Raw genomic sequence first — 19919 nt, 5'->3', positions numbered from 1 at the left:
GATGTCACCACCTAGGGGGTCGACACCTGAGTGGATGTACTGTTGAAAATTCCGTGACAGTGTCAGCTCTGTATAAAAAAACAGTGGTTGACATGAGACAGCCGGCTACTCAGCTTGTGCCTGTCCAGACGTCTCATAGGCCGTCAGGGGCTCTAAAGCGCCCGTTGCCTCAGATGGCAGATACAGACGCCGACACGGATACTGACTCCTGTGTCGACGGTGAAGAGACAACCGTGATTTCCAGTAGGGCCACACGTTACATGATTGAGACAATGGAAAATGTTTTATACATTTCTGATAATACGAGTACCACCAAAAAGGGGTATTATGTTCGGTGAGGGAAAAACTACCTGTAGTTTTCCTGAATCTGAGAAATAAAATGAGGTGTGTGATGATGCGTGGGTTTCCCCCCGATAACAATTGATAATTTCTTAAAAAGTATTGGTGTATACCCTTTCCCGCCAGAGGTTAGGGTGCGTTGGGAAACACCCCCTAGGGGGGATAAGGCGCTCACACGCTTGTAAGAACAAGGGCTCTACCCTCTCATGAGATGGCCGCCCTTAAGGATCCTGCTGATAGAAAACAGGAGGGTATCCAAAAATGTATTCACACACATACTGGTGTTATACTGCGACCAGCAATCGCCTTAGCCTGGAGGTGCAGTGCTGGGTTGGCATGGTCGGATTCCCTGACTGGAAATATTGATATCCTAGATAAGGATAGTATATTATTGCCTATAGAGCATTTAAAAGATGCATTTCTATATATGCATGATGCACAGCGGAATATTTGCCGACTGGCATCAAGTATAAGTGCGTTGTCCAATTCTACCAGTAAAATGGTCAGGTGATGCGGATTCCAAACGGCATTTGGAAGTATTGCCTTTGAAAAGGGACATTTGGGGTCGGTCTTTTAGACCTGGTGGCCACGGCAACAACTGGGAAATCCACGTTTGTACCCCAGGTCGCCTCTCAAAATAAGACGCCGTATTATCAGACGCAGTCCTTTGTTGGCAAGCGGACAAAAGGTTCCTCTTTTCTGCTCGTGACAGAGGGAGAGGAAAAAGGCTGAAGAGATTAGCCAGTTCCCAGGAACAGAAACCCTTTCCCGCCTCTGCCAAGCCCTCAGTATGACGTTAGGGCCTTACAAGCTCAGGCACGGTGGGGGCCCGTTCTCAATGAATTTCAGTGCGCAGTGGGCTCACTCGCAAGTAGACCCCTGGATCCTTCAGGTAATATCTCAAGGGTACATATTGGAATTCGAGACGTCTCCCCCTCGCCGTTTCCAAAAGTCGGCTTTACCGACGTCTCCCTCTGACAGGGAGGCAGTTTTGGAAGCCATTCAAAAGCTGTATTCCCAGCAGGGGATAATCAAGGTACCCCTCCTGCAACAGGGAACGGGGTATTATTCCACACTATTGTGGTACCGAAGCCAGACGGCTCGGTGAGACCGATTCTAAATCTAAATCTAAAATCTAAAATCTTTGAACACTTACATACAGAGGTTCAAATTCAAGATTGAGTCACTCAGAGCAGTGATTGCGAACCTGGAAGAAGGGGACTACATGATGTCTCGGGACATCAAGGATGCTTACCTTCATGTCAAAATTTACCCTTCTCACCAAGGGTACCTCAGGTTATGGTACAGAACTGTCACTATCAGTTCAGACGCTGCCGTAGGGATGGTCCACGGCACCCCGGGTCTTTACCAAGGTAATGGCCGAAATGATATCCCTTCGAAGGAAGGAAATTTTAGTTATCCCTTACTTGGACGATTCCCTGATAAGGGTAAGATCCAGGGAACAGTTGGAAGTCGGTGTAGCACTATCTCAGGTAGTGTTGCGGCAGCACGATTGGATTCTCAATATTCCAACATCGCAGCTGGTTCCGACGACTTGTCTTCTGTTTCCTAGGGATGTTCCTGGACACAGTCCAGAAAAAAGGTGTTTCTCCCGGAAGAGAAAGCCAGGGAGTTATCCGAGCTAGTCAGGAACCTCCTAAAACCGAACCAAGTCTCAGTGCATCAATGCACAAGGGTTCTGGGTAAAAATGGTGGCTTCCTACGAAGCAATCCCATTCGTTAGATTCCACGCAAGAACTTTCCAGTGGAACCTACTGGACAAATGGTCCGGGTCGCATTTTCAGATGCATCAGCGGATAACCCTGTCACCAAGGACAAGGGTATCCATCCTGTGGTGGTTGCAGAGTGCTCATCTTCTAGAGGGCCGCAGATTCGGCATTCAGGACTGGGTCCTGGTGACCACGGATGCCAGCCTGCGAGGCTGGGGAGCAGTCACACAGGGAAGGAATATCCAGGGCTTAGGGTCAAGCCTGGATACATCACTTCACATAAATATCCTGAAGCTAAGGGCCATTTACAATGCTCTAAGCTTAGCAAGACCTCTGCTTCAAGGTCAGCCGGTGTTGATCCAGTCGGACAACATCATGGCAGTCACCCACGTAAACAGACAGGGTGGCACAAGAAGCAGGAGGGCAATGGCAGAAGCTGCAGGGATTCTTCGCTGGACGGAAAATCATGTGATAGCACTGTCAACAGTATTCATTCCGGGAGTGGACAACTGGGAAGCAGACTTCCTCAGCACGACCTCCACCCGGGAGAGTGGGGACTTCACCCAGAAGTCGTCCACATGATTAAAAAACTCGACAGGTATTGCGCCAGGTCAAGAGACCCTCAGGCAATAGTTGTAGACGCTCTGGTAACACCGTGGGTGTACCAGTCAGTGTATGTGTTCCCTCCTCTGCCTCTCATACCCAAGGTACTGAGATTGATAAGATGGAGAGGAGAAAGCACTATATTCGTGGCTCCGGATTGGCCAAGAAGGACTTGGTAACCGGAACTTCAAGAGATGCTCACGGAGGATCCGTGGCCTCTACCTCTAAGAAGGGACCTGCTCCAGCAAGGACCCTGTCTGTTCCAAGACTTACCGCGGCTGCGTTTGACGGCATGCCGGTTGAACACCGGATCCTGAAGGAAAAAAGGCATTCCGGATGAAGTCATCCATATCCTGATCTAAAGCCAGGAAGGATGTAACCGCAAAAACATTATCACCGCAATTGGCGAAAATATGTTGCGTAGTGCGAGGCCAGTAAGGCCCGACGGAGGAAATTCAACTGGGTCGATTCCTACATTTCCTGCAAACAGGAGTGTCTATGGGCCTGAAATTGGGGTCCATTAAGGTTCAGATTTCGGCCCCGTCAATTTTCTTCCAAAAAAGAACTAGCTTCAGTCCCTGAAGTTTAGACGTTTGTAAAAGGGGTACTGCATATACAGCCTCCTTTTGTGCCTCCAGTGGCAATTTGGGATCTCAATGTAGTTTGGGTTCCAAAAGTCACATTGGTTTGAACCACTTAAATCTGTGGAGTTAAAATATCTCACATGGAAAGTGGTCATGCTGTTGGCCCTGGCCTGGGCCAGGCGCGTGTCAGAATTGGCGGCTTTATCCTGTAAAAGCCCTTATCTGATTTTCCATTCGGACAGGGCGGAATTGAGGACTCGTCCTCAGTTTCTCCCTAAGGTGGTTCCAGCGTTTTCACCTGAACCAACCTATTGTGGTGCCTGCGGCTACTAGGGACTTGGAGGAATCCAAGTTGCTGGATGTTGTCAGGGCCCTGAAAATATTCCAGGACGGCTGGAGTCAGGAAATCTGACTCGCTGTTTATCCTGTATGCACCCAACAAGCTGGGTGCTCCTGCTTCTAAGCAGACTATTGCTCGTTGGATTTGTAGTACAATTCAGCTTGCACATTCTGTGGCAGGCCTGCCACAGCTAAAATCTGTAAAAGCCCGTTCCACAAGGAAAGTGGGCTCATCTTGGGCGGCTGCCCGAGGGGTCTCGGCTTTACAACTTTGCCGAGCAGCTACTTGGTCAGGGGCAAACACGTTTGCTAAATTCTACAAATTTGATACCCTGGCTGAGGAGGACCTGGAGTTCTCTCATTCGGTGCTGCAGAGTCATCCGCACTCTCCCGCCCGTTTGGGAGCTTTGGTATAATCCCCATGGTCCTTACGGAGTCCCCAGCATCCACTTAGGACGTTAGAGAAAATAAGAATTTACTTACCGATAATTCTATTTCTCATAGTCCGTAGTGGATGCTGGGCGCCCATCCCAAGTGCGGATTGTCTGCAATACTTGTACATAGTTATTGTTACAAAAATCGGGTTATTATGTTGGGAGCCATCTTTTCAGAGGCTCCTCTGTTATCATACTGTTAACTGGGTTCAGATCACAAGTTATACGGTGTGATTGGTGTGGCTGGTATGAGTCTTACCCGGGATTCAAAATCCTTCCTTATTGTGTACGCTCGTCCGGGCACAGTATCCTAACTGAGGCTTGGAGGAGGGTCATAGGGGGAGGAGCCAGTGCACACCAGTTAGTCCTAAAGCTTTCTTTAGATGTGCCCAGTCTCCTGCGGAGCCGCTATTCCCCATGGTCCTTACGGAGTCCCCAGCATCCACTACGGACTATGAGAAATAGAATTATCGGTAAGTAAATTCTTATTTTCTCACTTACACAGGGAAAAGTAGTTAGTTAGTTAGTTAATTAATTAGTTAGTTAGTTAGTTAGTTAGATAATAGGGTATTGTATTTCAGCATACTCGAGAAATGACTGCGGGGGCAGTAAGCTATAGAGGTGCAATAAGGTGCTGGTGTATAACTGTGGCTTGCTACTTGCAATATGTGACCTTACCAAGAATATGATTTCTACTTTTCCAATCCCTTTACGGAGAGCTGATCCCAAATGGTCACCAACTCCTGCCAGCAGGATGCCAAAAAGTGGAATGCCAAACAGTGCATAGAAAATACAGAACATCTGACCACCCTCTGTCTTAGGGGAGTTGTTACCAAACCCTGGAATATATTACAAAGGGAAAAAAATATGTAAATAATTAAATATATTCTTACTGTCTTTCAGCGTAAAAGGCTAGACATTAGGACCAAATGGGTGCAGTGTGTGCAGTGCACACTGGCCCCTGAATCCAAAGGGGGCCCCCACCGCACATGCTGCACCCATTTTCTAAATACTCACCCCTCCGGAGTCCCGCAGCGAAGTCCACGGCGGTATTCAAACTCTGTCAAAATGGCCCAGTGGCCATTTTCACGGAGTTCTGCGCATGCGCAGTAGAGAAATCTCAGGTAAAATGGCTGCCGCGCCATTTTCCCGGAGATCTGCGCATGCGCAGTAGAGTCTGAGCGCTCTAGTGCTCAGACTCTCAGCGCTGCCGGCAGAGAGGAGGGGGCCCGAACGGAGAAGGCTGCACCTGGGCCTCCTCCTCTCTTAAAGCACCCCTGATTAGGACAACATTTTTCCAGCAGCAAACTACAATATTTTGTAAGTAAAGCATACATGATTTGTACAGTGTAAAACAAAAAGCATCATTAACAATATTTAGGAAAGTGTGTGCCAACTATCGACCTAATGCAGCATGCTGATGCCCTGTGAAGTGCGCACACTGTGAAATGTGACAGCATCTCACATCTGCGAACGCCTCTGCCTGATTGACAGGCAGAGGCATTCGCGGGGTGGGAGGGGGTGTCGCGGCAGCGTTGGGGGGAGCGGTCAGAACAACACAGGCTTGTCCGGACTATTTACGGGTCGGGCCATGGTGGCTGCATGACATCACACGCAGCCGCTGCAACCTGAAACATGGCGGTTAGCCGTCTACATTACGATCCATGCTGAATTAGGCCCTATGTCTTGATAACTTTTAAGTAACTGTAAAGCTTCTCACACAGGCCTTATATGGCCAGCAATCCAGATTAAAATCCAATCCAGATTGGCCAAGATAGGTCTTTGTATGGTCATTGGCCAAAGATACTCATAGTCCTGTTTAATATGCCTATTAATATGGGCAAAGTGGGCACTGATGTGGATAAGACAATATATAATACACAGTGTTAAACAGGTATACAGATTATAAACAGAAAAATATCCCCTATAGGTTATATATCACAAATCTTAGATTTCACCAAACATCTTCTAATGTGAAACCGTAAATTCGGAAATGTATCCCATTATTAAGGGTGGCCATAAAGTCTGGACACATATGCAAATATACATTATAAATGGCTTACTGATTACAATACCTAACGTTCTATGACATTAGACAATATGTTCAATGTGTTGTCCCTTCTTTAGCAATGTACAGCTCAATGTGCTGAGTAAATGTGGAGCAGTAATGCAGCATTCCCATCGATACCTGCACATGCATTGTGATGCACTCCCTCATATGATGTGACCCTGATTTCCCTGAGTAACTCTGTGCCATCAGCAAACCCCACAAGAAGTAATAAATGTAATCAGACCGACATCTTCAATCTGTAAGAAAAATAAAATAATATATATGTTTCCAGATTTGACGGCCACCCTGTATATTTAAATATTATGAAAATAAATCTGGTAATTGATGTGTGGTTAGATCTGTAAATATGATTCTACCACTGAATGTATGGTGCATAGTCCACATGAACATTACCGATTGTGGTGATGACAGTTCCTGCAAAGAAGAAGCAACTTCCGATGTCCCAGTGTGTTGTAACATTGGTGCCATTCGCTGCCACATCAGCTCCAGAACCCAAAGCCTCTTTCATCTGCTGTGGAGTCAAACAGTCATTTCATTTACCTATTCTCAGTGTGTGACACGGACATTAACATACAGTAGTACCTCTGTCTGTGCTTCTCTCTTACTTAATGCATACATTCCTGATCCACGTAATCATAATTATATAAAAACCAAGCAGAAAAAAGTGCTAATTGATAATATAGGGGGTCATTCCGAGTTGATCGCTAGCTGCTTTAGTTCGCTGCGCAGCGATCAGGCAAAAAAAGGCACTTCTGCGCATGCGGCGCAATGCGCACGCGCGTCGTACTATTACAACGAACGATGTAGTTTCACACAAGGTCTAGCGAAGCTTTTCAGTCGCACTGCTGGCCGCAGAGTGATTGACAGGAAGGGGGCGTTTCTGGGTGTCAACTGACCGTTTTCAGGGAGTGTTCGAAAAAACGCAGGCGTGGCTGGGCGAACGCAGGGCATGTTCGTGACATCAAATCTGGAACTGAATAGTCTGAAGTGATCGCAAGCGCTGAGTAGGTCTGAAGCTACTCTGCAACTGCACAAATTTTTTTTGTAGCCGCTCTGTGATCCTTTCGTTCGCACTTCTGCTAAGCTAAAATACACTCCCAGTGGGCGGCGGCATAGCGTTTGCATGGCTGCTAAAAACTGCTAGCGAGCGAACAACTCAGAATGACCACCATAGTCAAAACAGGTATAATAGGGTATGGGACGACACAACTTAGGTAGACAACTATTGGTCGACAGGGTCACTAGGTCAACGTGGTCATTAGGTCGACAGGTACTAGGTCAAAAGGTCGACATAAAAGTTTTTTTTACTTTTTTTGGTGTCGTTTTCTTCGGAAAGTGACGGGGAACCCCAATTAGTGCACCGTGTCCTCTCGCATGGCTCGCTCCGCTGCCGCTGCGCTTGGCACAGGTTACCGTTCCCAATTGTAGTCCACGTGTATCGTAAAGTATGAAAAAGTGAAAAACTCATGGTCGACCTTTTGACCTGTCGACCTAATACATGTCGACCTAGTGACCCTGTCGACCTAATGCATGTCAACCTATAGTGGTCGACCTAAGTTGTGTCAACCTAATGACCGTATTCCGTATAATATGTACTGTATGTGTACAGTGTCAGACTGGGGTATAAAGGGCTCACCGGGGGAATGCAGTGGTAGGGGTCCGTGCTTAGGGGTGTCGCCAGTCTCCAGAGGGGATGTGGCCAGCCTCAACAGAAGTATGGCTAACCATTACAGAGTGCATGGGCTAGGCCCCTTGATAGATATTTTGTAAATACTGTTAGTGCATGCATGATAATGTACCAGATTAATAACAGCAATGCACTGTAGAAAAGACATCAAATTCCTGTGCAGTATAAGGTAACATGTATAATGTATAATTCAAGTGCACAAGTTGGAACCTGATCCTTAGAGAAGGAGGAGGAGGTGCCCCCCACCACCCACACCAGGCACTGGGGTCCACTGGGGTTTGCCCCTGGACCAGTCCAACCCTGTATGTTTATATGTGTATGTATATATATATATATATATATATATATACACATACACACTGCTCAAAAAAATAAAGGGAACACTTAAACAACACAATGTAACTCCAAGTCAATCACACTTCTGTGAAATCAAACTGTCCACTTAGGAAGCAACACTGATTGACAATCAATTTCACATGCTGTTGTGCAAATGGAATAGACAACAGGTGGGAATTATAGGCAATTAGCAAGACACCCCCAATAAAGGAGTTGTTCTGCAGGTGGTGACCACAGACCACTTCTCAGCTCCTATGCTTTCTGGCTGATGTTTTGGTCACTTTTGAAAGCTGGCGGTGCTTTCACTCTAGTGCTAGCATGATACGGAGTCTACAACCCACACAAGTGGCTCAGGTAGTGCAGCTCATCCAGGATGGCACATCAATGCGAGCTGTGGCAAGAAGGTTTGCTGTGTCTGTCAGCGTAGTGTCCAGAGCATGGAGGCGCTACCAGGAGACAGGCCAGTACATCAGGAGACGTGGAGGAGGCCGTAGGAGGGCAACAACCCAGCAGCAGGACCGCTACCTCCGCCTTTGTGCAAGGAGGAACAGGAAGAGCACTGCTAGAGCCCTGCAAAATGACCTCCAGCAAGCCACAAATGTGCATGTGTCTACTCAAACAATCAGAAACAGACTCCGTGAGGGTGGTATGAGGGCCCGACGTCCACAGGTGGGGGTTGTGCTTACAGCCCAACACCGTGCAGGACGTTTGGCATTTGCCAGAGAACACCAAGATTGGCAAATTCGCCACTGGCGCCCTGTGCTCTTCACAGATGAAAGCAGGTTCTCACTGAGCACATGTGAGAGACGTGACAGAGTCTGGAGACGCCAAGGAGAACATTCTGCTGCCTGCAACATCCTCCAGCATGACCGGTTTGGCAGTGGGTCAGTAATGGTGTGGGGTGGCATTTCTTTGGGGGGCCACACAGCCCTCCATGTGCTCGCCAGAGGTAGCCTGACTGCCATTAGGTACCGAGATGAGATCCTCAGACCCAGGGCCGGTGCAAGGTTTTTCAGCACCCTAGGCAAAACATCTGCCTACTGCCCCTTCCCCCTACCCACCCTTCAGGTGAAAGGCATGCTGCTGCTATACCCCACCCCCCAGTCTGTTGCATAGCTGCTCTCTTCTCCCCATCTTCCTAGTCTCTGTGGGTGCCTGCTGCTCTCACACCCTTCCCACTCTGTTAAATGTCTGCTGTTCTATCCCCCCCACCATCTGTGTGCATGCTTCTGCTCATCTACCCCTCCAGACTGCTGCTCTTCCCCTCCTTCCTTTAAAATGCAGAGAGTGCACTATGCAGCCACCTTACCAGCAGGCGGTGTTGCAGAGTAGGGACTGAGTAGTCTTTGAAAGAGCCTGGAATGAAGAGCAGCACCGCATGTCACCCCTGGCCAAGACTCCAGGAGCTGTAAAAGTTACTGCCTGTGCCGAGTAGAGGCGGAGCTGGAGGCTACAATACGGGAGCTTGGCAGTCGCGGCTACTGTAAGATAAGCGTGCTGGGGGGATTGCCACGGCTGTGAGGTAGGACTGCGCTAATTTTTTCAGGTAGCTGTAGCAGGCCGCCCCCTCACGTCTCAGTGCCCCTAGGCAGCTGCCTAAAGCTGCCTAGTGGAAGCTCTGGCCCTGCTCAGACCCCTTGTGAGACCATATGCTGGTGCGGTTGGTCCTGGGTTCCTCCTAATGCAAGACAATGCTAGACCTCATGTGGCTGGAGTGTGTCAGCAGTTCCTGCAAGATGAAGGCATTGATGCTATGGACTGGGCCGCCCGTTCCCCAGACCTGAATCCAATTGAGCACATCTGAGACATCATGTCTCGCTCCATCCACCAATACCACGTTGCACCACAGACTGTCCAGGAGTTGGTGGATGCTTTAGCCCAGGTCTGGGAGGAGATCCCTCAGGAGACCATCCGCCACCTCATCAGGAGCATGCCCAGGCATTGTAGGGAGGTCATACAGGCACGTGTAGGCCACAGACACTACTGAGCCTCATTTTGACTTGTTTTAAGGACATTACATCAAAGTTGGACCAGCCTGTAGTGTGTTTTTCCACTTTAATTTTGAGTGTGACCCCAAATCCAGACCTCCATGGGTTAATAAATTTGATTTCCATTGATAATTTTTGTGTGATTTTGTTGTCGGCACATTCAACTATGTAAAGAACAAAGTATTTAATAAGAATATGTCATTCATTCAGATCTAGGATGTGTTATTTTAGTGTTCCCTTTATTTTTTTTAAACAGTATATATATATATATATATATATATATATACACATACATACATACATACATACATACATACATACATACATACATACATAAGTACAGGTGGTCCTATACATAGGGATGACTTTCTGCCCACTCCCAATTGGTAAGAACCAGGCGGCACTCAACGGTCTTGGTGAAAAAAATAGAACTTTAGTGCATCAAAGTAATAATATTAGCATAGCTTGCTGGAAAGCTATGCCATTATTATGCTGCTGCTATCTCCTGGCATTTACCTGCCAGCTATGCTGCTACTATCTCCTTGCATATACCTGGCAGCTATGCTACTACTATCTCCTGGCATATACCTGTCAGCTATGCTGCTGCTATTCCTTGGCATTTGCTGCTATCTCCTGGCGTATACCTTGCAGACATGCTGCTGCTATCTCCTGGCGTATTCCTGGCAGTTATGCTGCTGCTATCTTCTGGCATATACCTGGCATCTCCAGTCATATACCTGCCAGCTATGCTGCAGATATCTCCTGGCGTTTGCTGCTACCTCCTGGCGTATACCTGGCAGCTATGCTGCTGCTATCTCCTGGCGTATACCTGGCATCTCCTGACGTATACCTGCCAGCTATGCTGCTGCTATCTCCTGGCGTATACCTGGCAGCTATGCTGCTGCTATCTCCTGGCGTATACCTGGCATCTCCTGGCGTATACCTGGCAGCTGTGCTGCTGCAATCCCTAGCGTATACCTGGCAGCTGTGCTATCTCTTGGCATATACCTGGCAGCTATGCTGCTGCTATCTCCTGGCATATACTTGTCAGATATGCTGCTGCTATCGCCTGGCATATACCTGGCATCTCCTGGCATATACCTGCCAGATAGGCTACTGATATCTCCTGGCATATACTTGCCAGCTATGCTGCTGCTAACTCCTGGCGAATACCTGCCAGCTATGCTGCTGATATCTCCTGGAGTTTGCTGCTTTCTCCTGGCATATACATGGCATCTCCTCGCGTATACCTGCCAGCTATGCTGCTGCTGTCTCCTGGCATTTGCTGCTATCTCCTGGCATATACCTGGCAGCTATGCTGCTGCTATCTCCTGGCGTACACCTGGCAGATATGCTGCTGACATCTCTTGGCGTTTGCTGCTATCTCTTGGAGTATACCTGGAAGCTATGCTGCTGCTATCTCCTGGCATATACCTGGCACCTCCTGGCATATACCTGCCAGCTGTGCTGCTGCTATCTCCTGGCGTATACCTGGCAGATTTACGACGGCTATCTCCTAGCATATACCTGGCAGCTTTGCTGCTGCTATCTTCTGGTGTATACCCGGCAGAGATGCTGCTGCTATCTCCTAGCATATACCTGGCAGCTGTGCTATCTCCTGGCGTATACCTGGCAGATATTATACTGCTGTCTCCTGGCATATACCCGGCAGATATGCTGCTGATATCTCCTGGTGTATACCTGCCAGCTATAATGCTGATATCTCCTGGCGTATACCTGGCAGATTTGTGTCTGCTATCTCCTGGCGTATACCTGGCAGATTTGCGGCTGCTATCCCCTTGTGTATATCCAGTATTACTGGCACACATGCTGCTGCTGTCTCCTACTATATACCTGGCAGCTGTGCTGCTGCTATCTCCTGGCGTATACCTGGCACACATGCTACTACTAACTCCTAGCACATACCTGGCAACTGTGCTATCTCCTGGCGTATACTTAGCAGATATGCTGCTGCTATCTCCTAGCGTATACCTGGCAGCTGTTCTGCTGCTATTTCCTGGCGTATACCTGGCACACATGCTGCTGCTATTTCCTAGTGTATACCTGGCAACTATACTATCTCCTGGCGTATACCCCAGCAGATATTATCCTGCTATCTCCTGGCATATACCTGGCAGATATATTGCTGCTATCTCCTGGCGTATACCTGGCAGATATGCTGCTGCTATCTCCTGGCATATATCTGCCAGCTATGCTACTGATATCTCCTGCCAGCTATGCTGCTGATATCTCCTAACATATACCTGGCAAATATGCTGCTGCTATCTCCTGGAGTATACCTGGCAGCTTTGCTATTGCGATCTCCTGGTGTATACCTGGCAGCTTTGCTACTGCTATCTCCTGGCGTATACCTGGCATCTTTGCTGCTGCTATCTCCTGGTATATACCAGGCAGAGATGCTGCTGCTATCTCCTAGCATATACCTGGTAGCTGTGCTGCTGCTATCTCCTGGTGTATACCTGCCAGACATGCTGCTGCTATCTCCTAGCGTATACTTGGCACACATGCTGCTGCTATCTCCTGGCGTATACCTGGCAGATATTATACTGCTGTCTTCTGGCATATACCTGGCTGCTGATATCTCCTGGCGTATACCTGCCAGCTATGCTGCTGATATCTCCTTGCGTATACCTGCCAGCTTTGCTGCTCCTATCTCTTGGTGTATACCTAGAAGCTTTGCTGCTGCTATCTCCTGGTGTAGACCTGGAAGCTTTGCTGCTGCTATCTCCTGGCATATACCTGGCAGCTTTGCTGCTGCTATCTCCTGGTATATACCCGGCAGAGATGCAGCTGCTATCTGCTGGCATATACCTGGCAGCTATGCTACTGATATCTCCTGGCGTATACCTGACATACATGCTGCTACTATCTCCTGGCGTATACCTGACAGCTATGCTGCTGCTATCTTCTGGCATATACCTGGTAGTTGTGCTGCTGCTATCTCCTGGTGTATACCTGTCAGACATGCTGCTGCTATCTCCTAGCGTATACTTGGCACACATGCTGCTGCTATCTCCTGTCATATACCTGACAGATATTATACTGCTGTCTGCTGGCATATACCTGGCAGCTATGCTACTGATATCTCCTGGCGTATACCTGACATACATGCTGCTACTATCTCCTGGCGTATACCTGACAGCTATGCTGCTGCTATCTCCTGGCATATACCTGACAGCTATGCTGCTGCTGCTGCTGCTATCTCTTGGCATATACCTGCCAGACATGCTGCTGCTATCTCCTGTCGTATACCTGGCAGACATGATGCTGCTATCTCCTGATGTATACCTGCCAGATATTATACTGCTGTCTTCTGGCATATACCTGGCTGCTGATATCTCCTGGCGTATACCTGCCAGCTATGCTGCTGACATCTCCTTGCGTATACCTGCCAGCTTTGCTGCTCCTATCTCTTGGTGTATACCTGGAAGCTTTGCTGCTGTTATCTCCTGGTGTATACCTGGAAGCTTTGCTGCTGCTATCTCCTGGCATATACCTGGCAGCTTTGCTGCTGCTATCTGCTGGTATATACCCTGCAGAGATGCAGCTGCTATCTCCTAGCATATACCTAGTAGATATTATACTGCTGTCTCCTGGCATATACCTGGCAGCTGTGCTGCTATCTCCTGGCGTATACCTGACACACATGCTGCTACTATTTCCTGGCGTATACCTGGCAGCTATGCTGCTGCTATCTCCTGGCATATACCTGGCAGCTATGCTGCTGCTATCTTCTGGCGTATACCTGGCAGCTATGCTGCTGCTATCTCTTGGTGTATACCTGGCAGATATGCTGCTGCTATCTCCTGGCGTATACCTGGCATACATGCTGCTGCTATCTCCTGGCGTATACCTGGCATACATGCTGCTGCTATCTCTTGGTGTATACCTGGCAGATATGCTGCTGCTATCTCTTGGCATATACCTGGCAGCTATGCTGCTGCTATCTCCTGGCGTATACCTGGCAGATATGCTGCTGCTATCTCCTGGCGTATACCTGGCAGATATGCTGCTGCTTTCTCCTGGTGTATACCTGCCAGATACTATACTGCTGTCTTCTGGCATATACTTGGCTGATGATATCTCCTGGCGTATACCTGCCAGCTATGCTGCTGATATCTCCTGGTGTATACCTGACATACTGTACATGCTGCTACTATCTTCTGGCGTATACCTGACAGCTATGCTGCTGCTATCTCCTGATGTATACCTGGCAGCTATGCTGCTGCTGTCTCTTGGCATATACCTGGCAGATATGCTGCTGCTTTCTCCTGGTGTATACCTGCCAGATATTATACTGCTGTCTTCTGGCATATACCTGGCTGATGATATCTCCTGGCGTATACCTGCCAGCTATGCTGCTGATATCTCCTGGTGTATACCTGGAAGCTTTGCTGCTGCTATCTCCTGGCGTATACCTGCCAGCTTTGCTGCTGCTATCTCCTAGCGTATACTTAGCAGACATGCTGCTGCTATCTCCTGGCGTATACCTGACACACATGCTGCTACTATTTCCTGGCGTATACCTGGTAGCTATGCTGCTGCTATTTCCTGGTGTATACCTGGCACACATGCTGCTGCTATCTCCTGGCGTATACCTAACACACATGCTGCTACTATCTACTGGCGTATACCTGTCAGCTATGCTGCTGCTGTCTCCTGGCGTATACCTGGCAGCTATGCTGCTGCTATCTCTTGGCGGGGTGTAGTATGGTATGCCGGCGGCCGGGCTTCCGGCGGCCAGCATACTGGCGCCGGAATCCTGACCGCCGGCATACCTCGCTGTGCTTGCCACGCTGCGGGCACGGTAGCGTGCTAAGCGAGCCACGCTATTCTCCCTCCAGGGGGGTCGTGGACCCCCAAGAAGGAGAAAAGTTGTCTGTATGCCGGGTGTCGGGATTCCGGCGCCGGTATACTGTGCGCCGGGATCCCAACAGCCGGCAAACTGAAGCGTATACCTGGCAGCTATGCTGCTGCTATCTCCTGGTGTATACCTGGCACACATGCTGCTGCTTTCTCCTGGTGTATACCTGGCAGATATGCTGGTGATATCTCCTGGCGTATACCTGGCATATATGCTGCTGATATCTCCTGGCGTATACCTGGCAGATATCCTGCTGCTATCTCCTTGTGTATACCTGGCACACATGCTGCTACTTTCTCCTGGCATATACCTGGCAGATTTGCTGCTACTATCTCCTGGCATATACCTGCCACACATGCTGCTGCTGTCTCCTGGTGTATACCTGGCAGAACTACTGCTGCTATCTTCTGGCGTATACCTGGCAGACATGCTGCTGTTATTTCCTGGCGTATACCTGGCAGATGTGGTAAAGTTGCAGTGCTGTACCTATCTTGAAGTGCGCACAACTCAGCATATACACAGCCTCTAGATGTGTATTCATATGAAGCCACATTATTATACTATAATACCCCTTTCAGACAGAAACTGAAATTACAGGGTGAAGCAGTGTTACCCAGTAATTTAATGAAAAACGCGGGTCCTTTTTCTATGTGAAGGCATCAACCCGGGTTGAAATTCCCGGGACTACGACCCTGGAATTTACCAGTGTCGGAGACCTGGGAATTTTGACCCGGGTTGACCTTTTCACACAGACAAAATTCCTGTGTTGATCCGCAAATTACCGGGTCGAAATTCTCGACCCGGTAATTTGCTTGTCTGTGTGAAAGGGGGAGGGGGGGGGGGGGGGCAGACAGAGCCCGGCAACATGATCCGGCACTGAAATGCCAGGTAATTGCTAGTTTTTTTTGTCTGAAAGTGGTATTATTTGATTCCTCAACTTTCAGTCAACATAAGCACTTTCTCTCACCAACACAAACTTGTCCAGGACATCCTCTTGCACGCAGGTGTTCTCCTGAAGGAATTGAGTACGATGTTTCATGAGAAGACTCTGCTGCATAGTCTCGTAGGGCTGCTCAAGCATCTGAAAGACCACTGCCCCTGTTACTAGGTACCCAAGGACTATGCCAAACAAGGCCAGCACAGTCTTCTTCTTCATGACGTTTTTGCTGGCCACTACTTGTTCTTCAGCCTCAACTTGGTCTCCCAGTAATACAGAATCTTGGGATGAATAGGATAGTGGGTACAGGAAGCCTCCTGGAAGGCGTCCTACTGGAGAATGGCAAGACACTGCAGAGGAAAACAACAATAAGGCTCTTAGAATTAAAAAAAAATATCTAAAGATGTCAATGTAAGACAACAGGATCGTGATGATCGGTATCTAAGCAAATAATCATCATTATTGTTTATTTGTAAGGCGCTACAGGTTTCGCAGCTCTGGACAGCATTAGAAAGCATGCACAATAAAACATGAGCCTAAAACAGAGCAAAAATAAAAGATTACACCAGTGGTTCCCAAACTTGGTCCTCAAGGTACCCTAACAGACCAGGTTTTACAGATATCCATGGCTCAGCACAGATAGTTAAACCAAATTGACTGAGGTACTAATTAAGTCACCTGTGGGCAAGCATGGATAAACTTAAGACCTGGAGTTCTATTTAAGATGGGATGTTTCCCATAGCAACCAATCAGATTCTACTTCTCATTTATCTAGCACCTTCTAGGAGATAATCCCTGAAATCTGATTGGTTGCTATGGGCAACATCCCATCTTAAACAGAACTCCCATTTTAGTAAATTTACCCCCTGGACTATTAAAGTGTCTTGAGGACAGAGATTGGGAACCTCTGGATTACACTAAAGTTATACAAGTTCAATTTAAATCTAAGATAAAACAAGACACCGAAACGTTACAAATAAAGTAGGCAAGGGGGTGCAGATTCGAAACAGAAGATAAAGTGGACAAAGGGGTAAATTTACTAGGCAGTGGATTGTGCAAGCTGCCATTTCTGTAGGGATTTTACCCTGAAATTTCAGAGTCAAACCCAAGAGGCAGAGGCTTGCAAAATCTACCCCTCCAGTAATATGTATCAATTCATTGTGCAAGATGAAGCATGTCTGCAACTATGACAGTTACTGACTGTGAAAAAAAATTAATAAGTATAAGAACTGTTAGCTACCAAAGACTTATTAATTATGACTATATTAATTAAAGCTAATTGCTGATTATTTGCTGCACTTTTGAACCTTAATTAGTACATAACATACAATTTCATATCCAAACGTTGTTTATGTGTTAGTAAATCATACATGCAAATACAATTGCTTTATTAACTATGCTAAAATATCATTATTTACTTAATGCACATAAATAACCTATTTTTCCCTATAGACAATAAAAACAAATATCTTTAGCAGTCCAAACTGCAATGACATAGTTAAATGAAGCATGTCATGTTTATTAGTTTAGTTATAAATCAGTTCTTTCATAAACCTTGATATATAAATGATCCAAGTTTCACAAACGGACTTACTGGTATTGATTATTGGATATTTACAGGGGCAATGAAAAATGGAAGCAATTATAAGTATGGCTTAATTAGCTTAAATGCTACATATAGCATACATGTGTGCAAGCATATCTATGCAACGCCTTCACTTTTACAGACTGCCTATTTTCAATTAACTATTAATATTTTCTAACATATGTGCATTGCAAGATATTAAATCTCAATGATACATCAATATTACAATTATAAAATTCTTCTTTGCAAATCAAATAACATACTATATAGACCAGTTAGAAAATATATTTATGATACTTTAATACCCGCCCATACATAAAAAGTATATATAGACACACATACATGCATACATACGTATATACTTATAGATAATATCAGTACTATAAGTAGAGAGAGTGTAAGCTTCTTTGGTGAGTGGACTTGAGTCTTCTCACTTACCAGGGTGAACATTAACAGTGTGTAGGTATTTGTTAACACAGGTATATAAAATATATATACTGTAATAGACGTGCATGTTACACACACACATACAGACAAGTATAACCCCTCACACGCTGGGCCTACGGCTCACCCTGTGCTTCTGATGCCCAAAGGAAAGTGATACCCACACTGAATACTCCCTCCTATCCACACACTGCATGGGCGTGGAAAGAGGGAGTGAATAAGAGCAGGAGGGAGTGAAAGACAGATGTCAACATCGAAACAGATAGAGAAGATGATGATACTGGCGGTTTGAGAAATAGAGAGAACAGCACTGACTACTGTACTGCACTGACTACTGATGGAGAGAGAGAGAGAGAGAGAGAGAGAGACAGAGAGAGAGAGAGAGAGAGAGAGAGAGAGAGGAAATAATGCTGTGAGGAAGTACAACAAGATTTATGCTAAGACCATTTGTTAACCATTATGTTACCAATGCACAGCCAATCAGCCAATCTAAACTTACCAGTGACTGGTCCCCAAGGCAATCCTGCAGATTTTCATTTAACACTTATTTTGCAAGTGTAGTGAAGAGTCTTGCTTAACCTTCCATTGCTAGGCATGAACATCATTTAACTCACTGTCACAGATATATAAACTGGTCATCTTACTACCTGTGCTGCCAGAATAATAGAAATCCATTTTTTTCTTCCACTGCTTGAGCATGCAGAGATAAACCCTTTCCCCATGGGGCATATCTAAGACAATAGTTTTTAACTCATGCCTCCAAATCCCACAAGCTATCCTTTCTGCAGTGGCCAGAGACACACTGTGCTTCTGCTCATCCCATTCCCTGTCAGGCATGCATTAATGAGCCACGCCACCTACAAAACATGCACAGAAAGCATAGTTCCTCTATAGAGATTGTAGCCCTTTGCTTTCTAAGCTACATAGCATCACCCAATGAGTGCCCACTGCCAAACATTGCCCATTGCCTGCTAGAGCCATATAGCAATACATAACAACCCCACCCACCTTCTTGCCAAAATGCAGGGGAGCATCCCTAAAGCTGCCTGCTGTAAGAGACCTGCAGTGTCACTTAACCCCTCCCACTATATTATCAGCTCGTCCTGGCAGTTAGAGAGTTAATTTTCCACTCTGCTTTCTGTCAGCACACATATAAAGGATGATGACAATCAATAGAGATCACTAACAGTATTACCTGCCACTTAACCTCAATACTTAACCATTCACAGGACTGGGATGTCCAAAAACATTGTGACAGTAGGTCATTCAAACTACAAGTGTCAGTAGAAAATGTTTACATGCATTTATTTTATAATAGCATGTAACAATATATCAGCACCAAAACATTATCAATTATCATATGCTGCATTCCCTGACAGTCTAGCAGAATATAGTTTCTATTATTTGTCTATGCTGCATTAGTTTCTGCTGCACATAGTGATCATTATGCAAAGGCATTTTCTGTAACTATATTCTGCACGGGATCCGGTCTGAAGATCGACACTGACTAGGTCGACAATGTTTAGGTCGACCACTATAGGTCAACAGTCACTAGGTCGACAGGGATGGAAGGTCGACGTGGTTTCTAGGTCGACATGTGCTAGGTCGACAGGTCAAAAGGTCGACATGAGTTTTTCACATTTTTTCCTTTTTTTTGAACTTTTTCATCCTTACGATCCACGTGGACTACGATTGGAACGGTAATCTGTGCCGAGCGAAGCGGTAGCGGAGTGAGGCACCATGCCCGAAGCATGGCGAGGGGACACGGTGCACTAATTGTGGTTCCCAGTCACTCTACAAAGAAAACGACACAAAAAAACCCTCTCATGTCGACCTTTTGACCTGTTGACCTAGCACATGTCGACCTAGAAACCCTGTCGACATTCTATCCCTGTCGACCTAGTGACTGTCGACCTATAGTGGTCGACCTAAACATTGTCGACCTAGATACTGTCGA

The 19919-nt window shown here is 46.8% G+C and overlaps 1 protein-coding gene across 2 annotated transcripts in view; it reads right to left on the bottom strand.

Moving 5' to 3' along the window:
- Positions 1 to 18973, bottom strand: part of KCNK4 (potassium two pore domain channel subfamily K member 4) — a 151825-nt gene extending 132852 nt beyond the window's left edge. The window contains exons 1-4 of one of the 2 annotated variants that reach the window (XM_063944966.1): positions 18462 to 18973; positions 15964 to 16283; positions 6494 to 6611; positions 4708 to 4868 (exon numbers count right to left, since the gene is read on the bottom strand). In XM_063944966.1, the coding sequence (XP_063801036.1) occupies positions 4708 to 4868; positions 6494 to 6611; positions 15964 to 16152 (468 nt within the window). In that variant the 5' untranslated portion in view covers positions 16153 to 16283; positions 18462 to 18973. Of the gene's footprint in view, positions 1 to 4707; positions 4869 to 6493; positions 6612 to 15963; positions 16284 to 18089; positions 18134 to 18461 lie in introns of those variants that run through there. The other variant, XM_063944967.1, reaches the window with a different exon arrangement.
- Between the last annotated feature and the right edge of the window lie 946 nt (positions 18974 to 19919).

This window comes from Pseudophryne corroboree, chromosome 11 (genome assembly GCF_028390025.1).
Source record: "Pseudophryne corroboree isolate aPseCor3 chromosome 11, aPseCor3.hap2, whole genome shotgun sequence".
Taxonomy (NCBI): domain Eukaryota; kingdom Metazoa; phylum Chordata; class Amphibia; order Anura; family Myobatrachidae; genus Pseudophryne; species Pseudophryne corroboree.
This window is presented reverse-complemented; position numbering and strand designations above follow the sequence as displayed.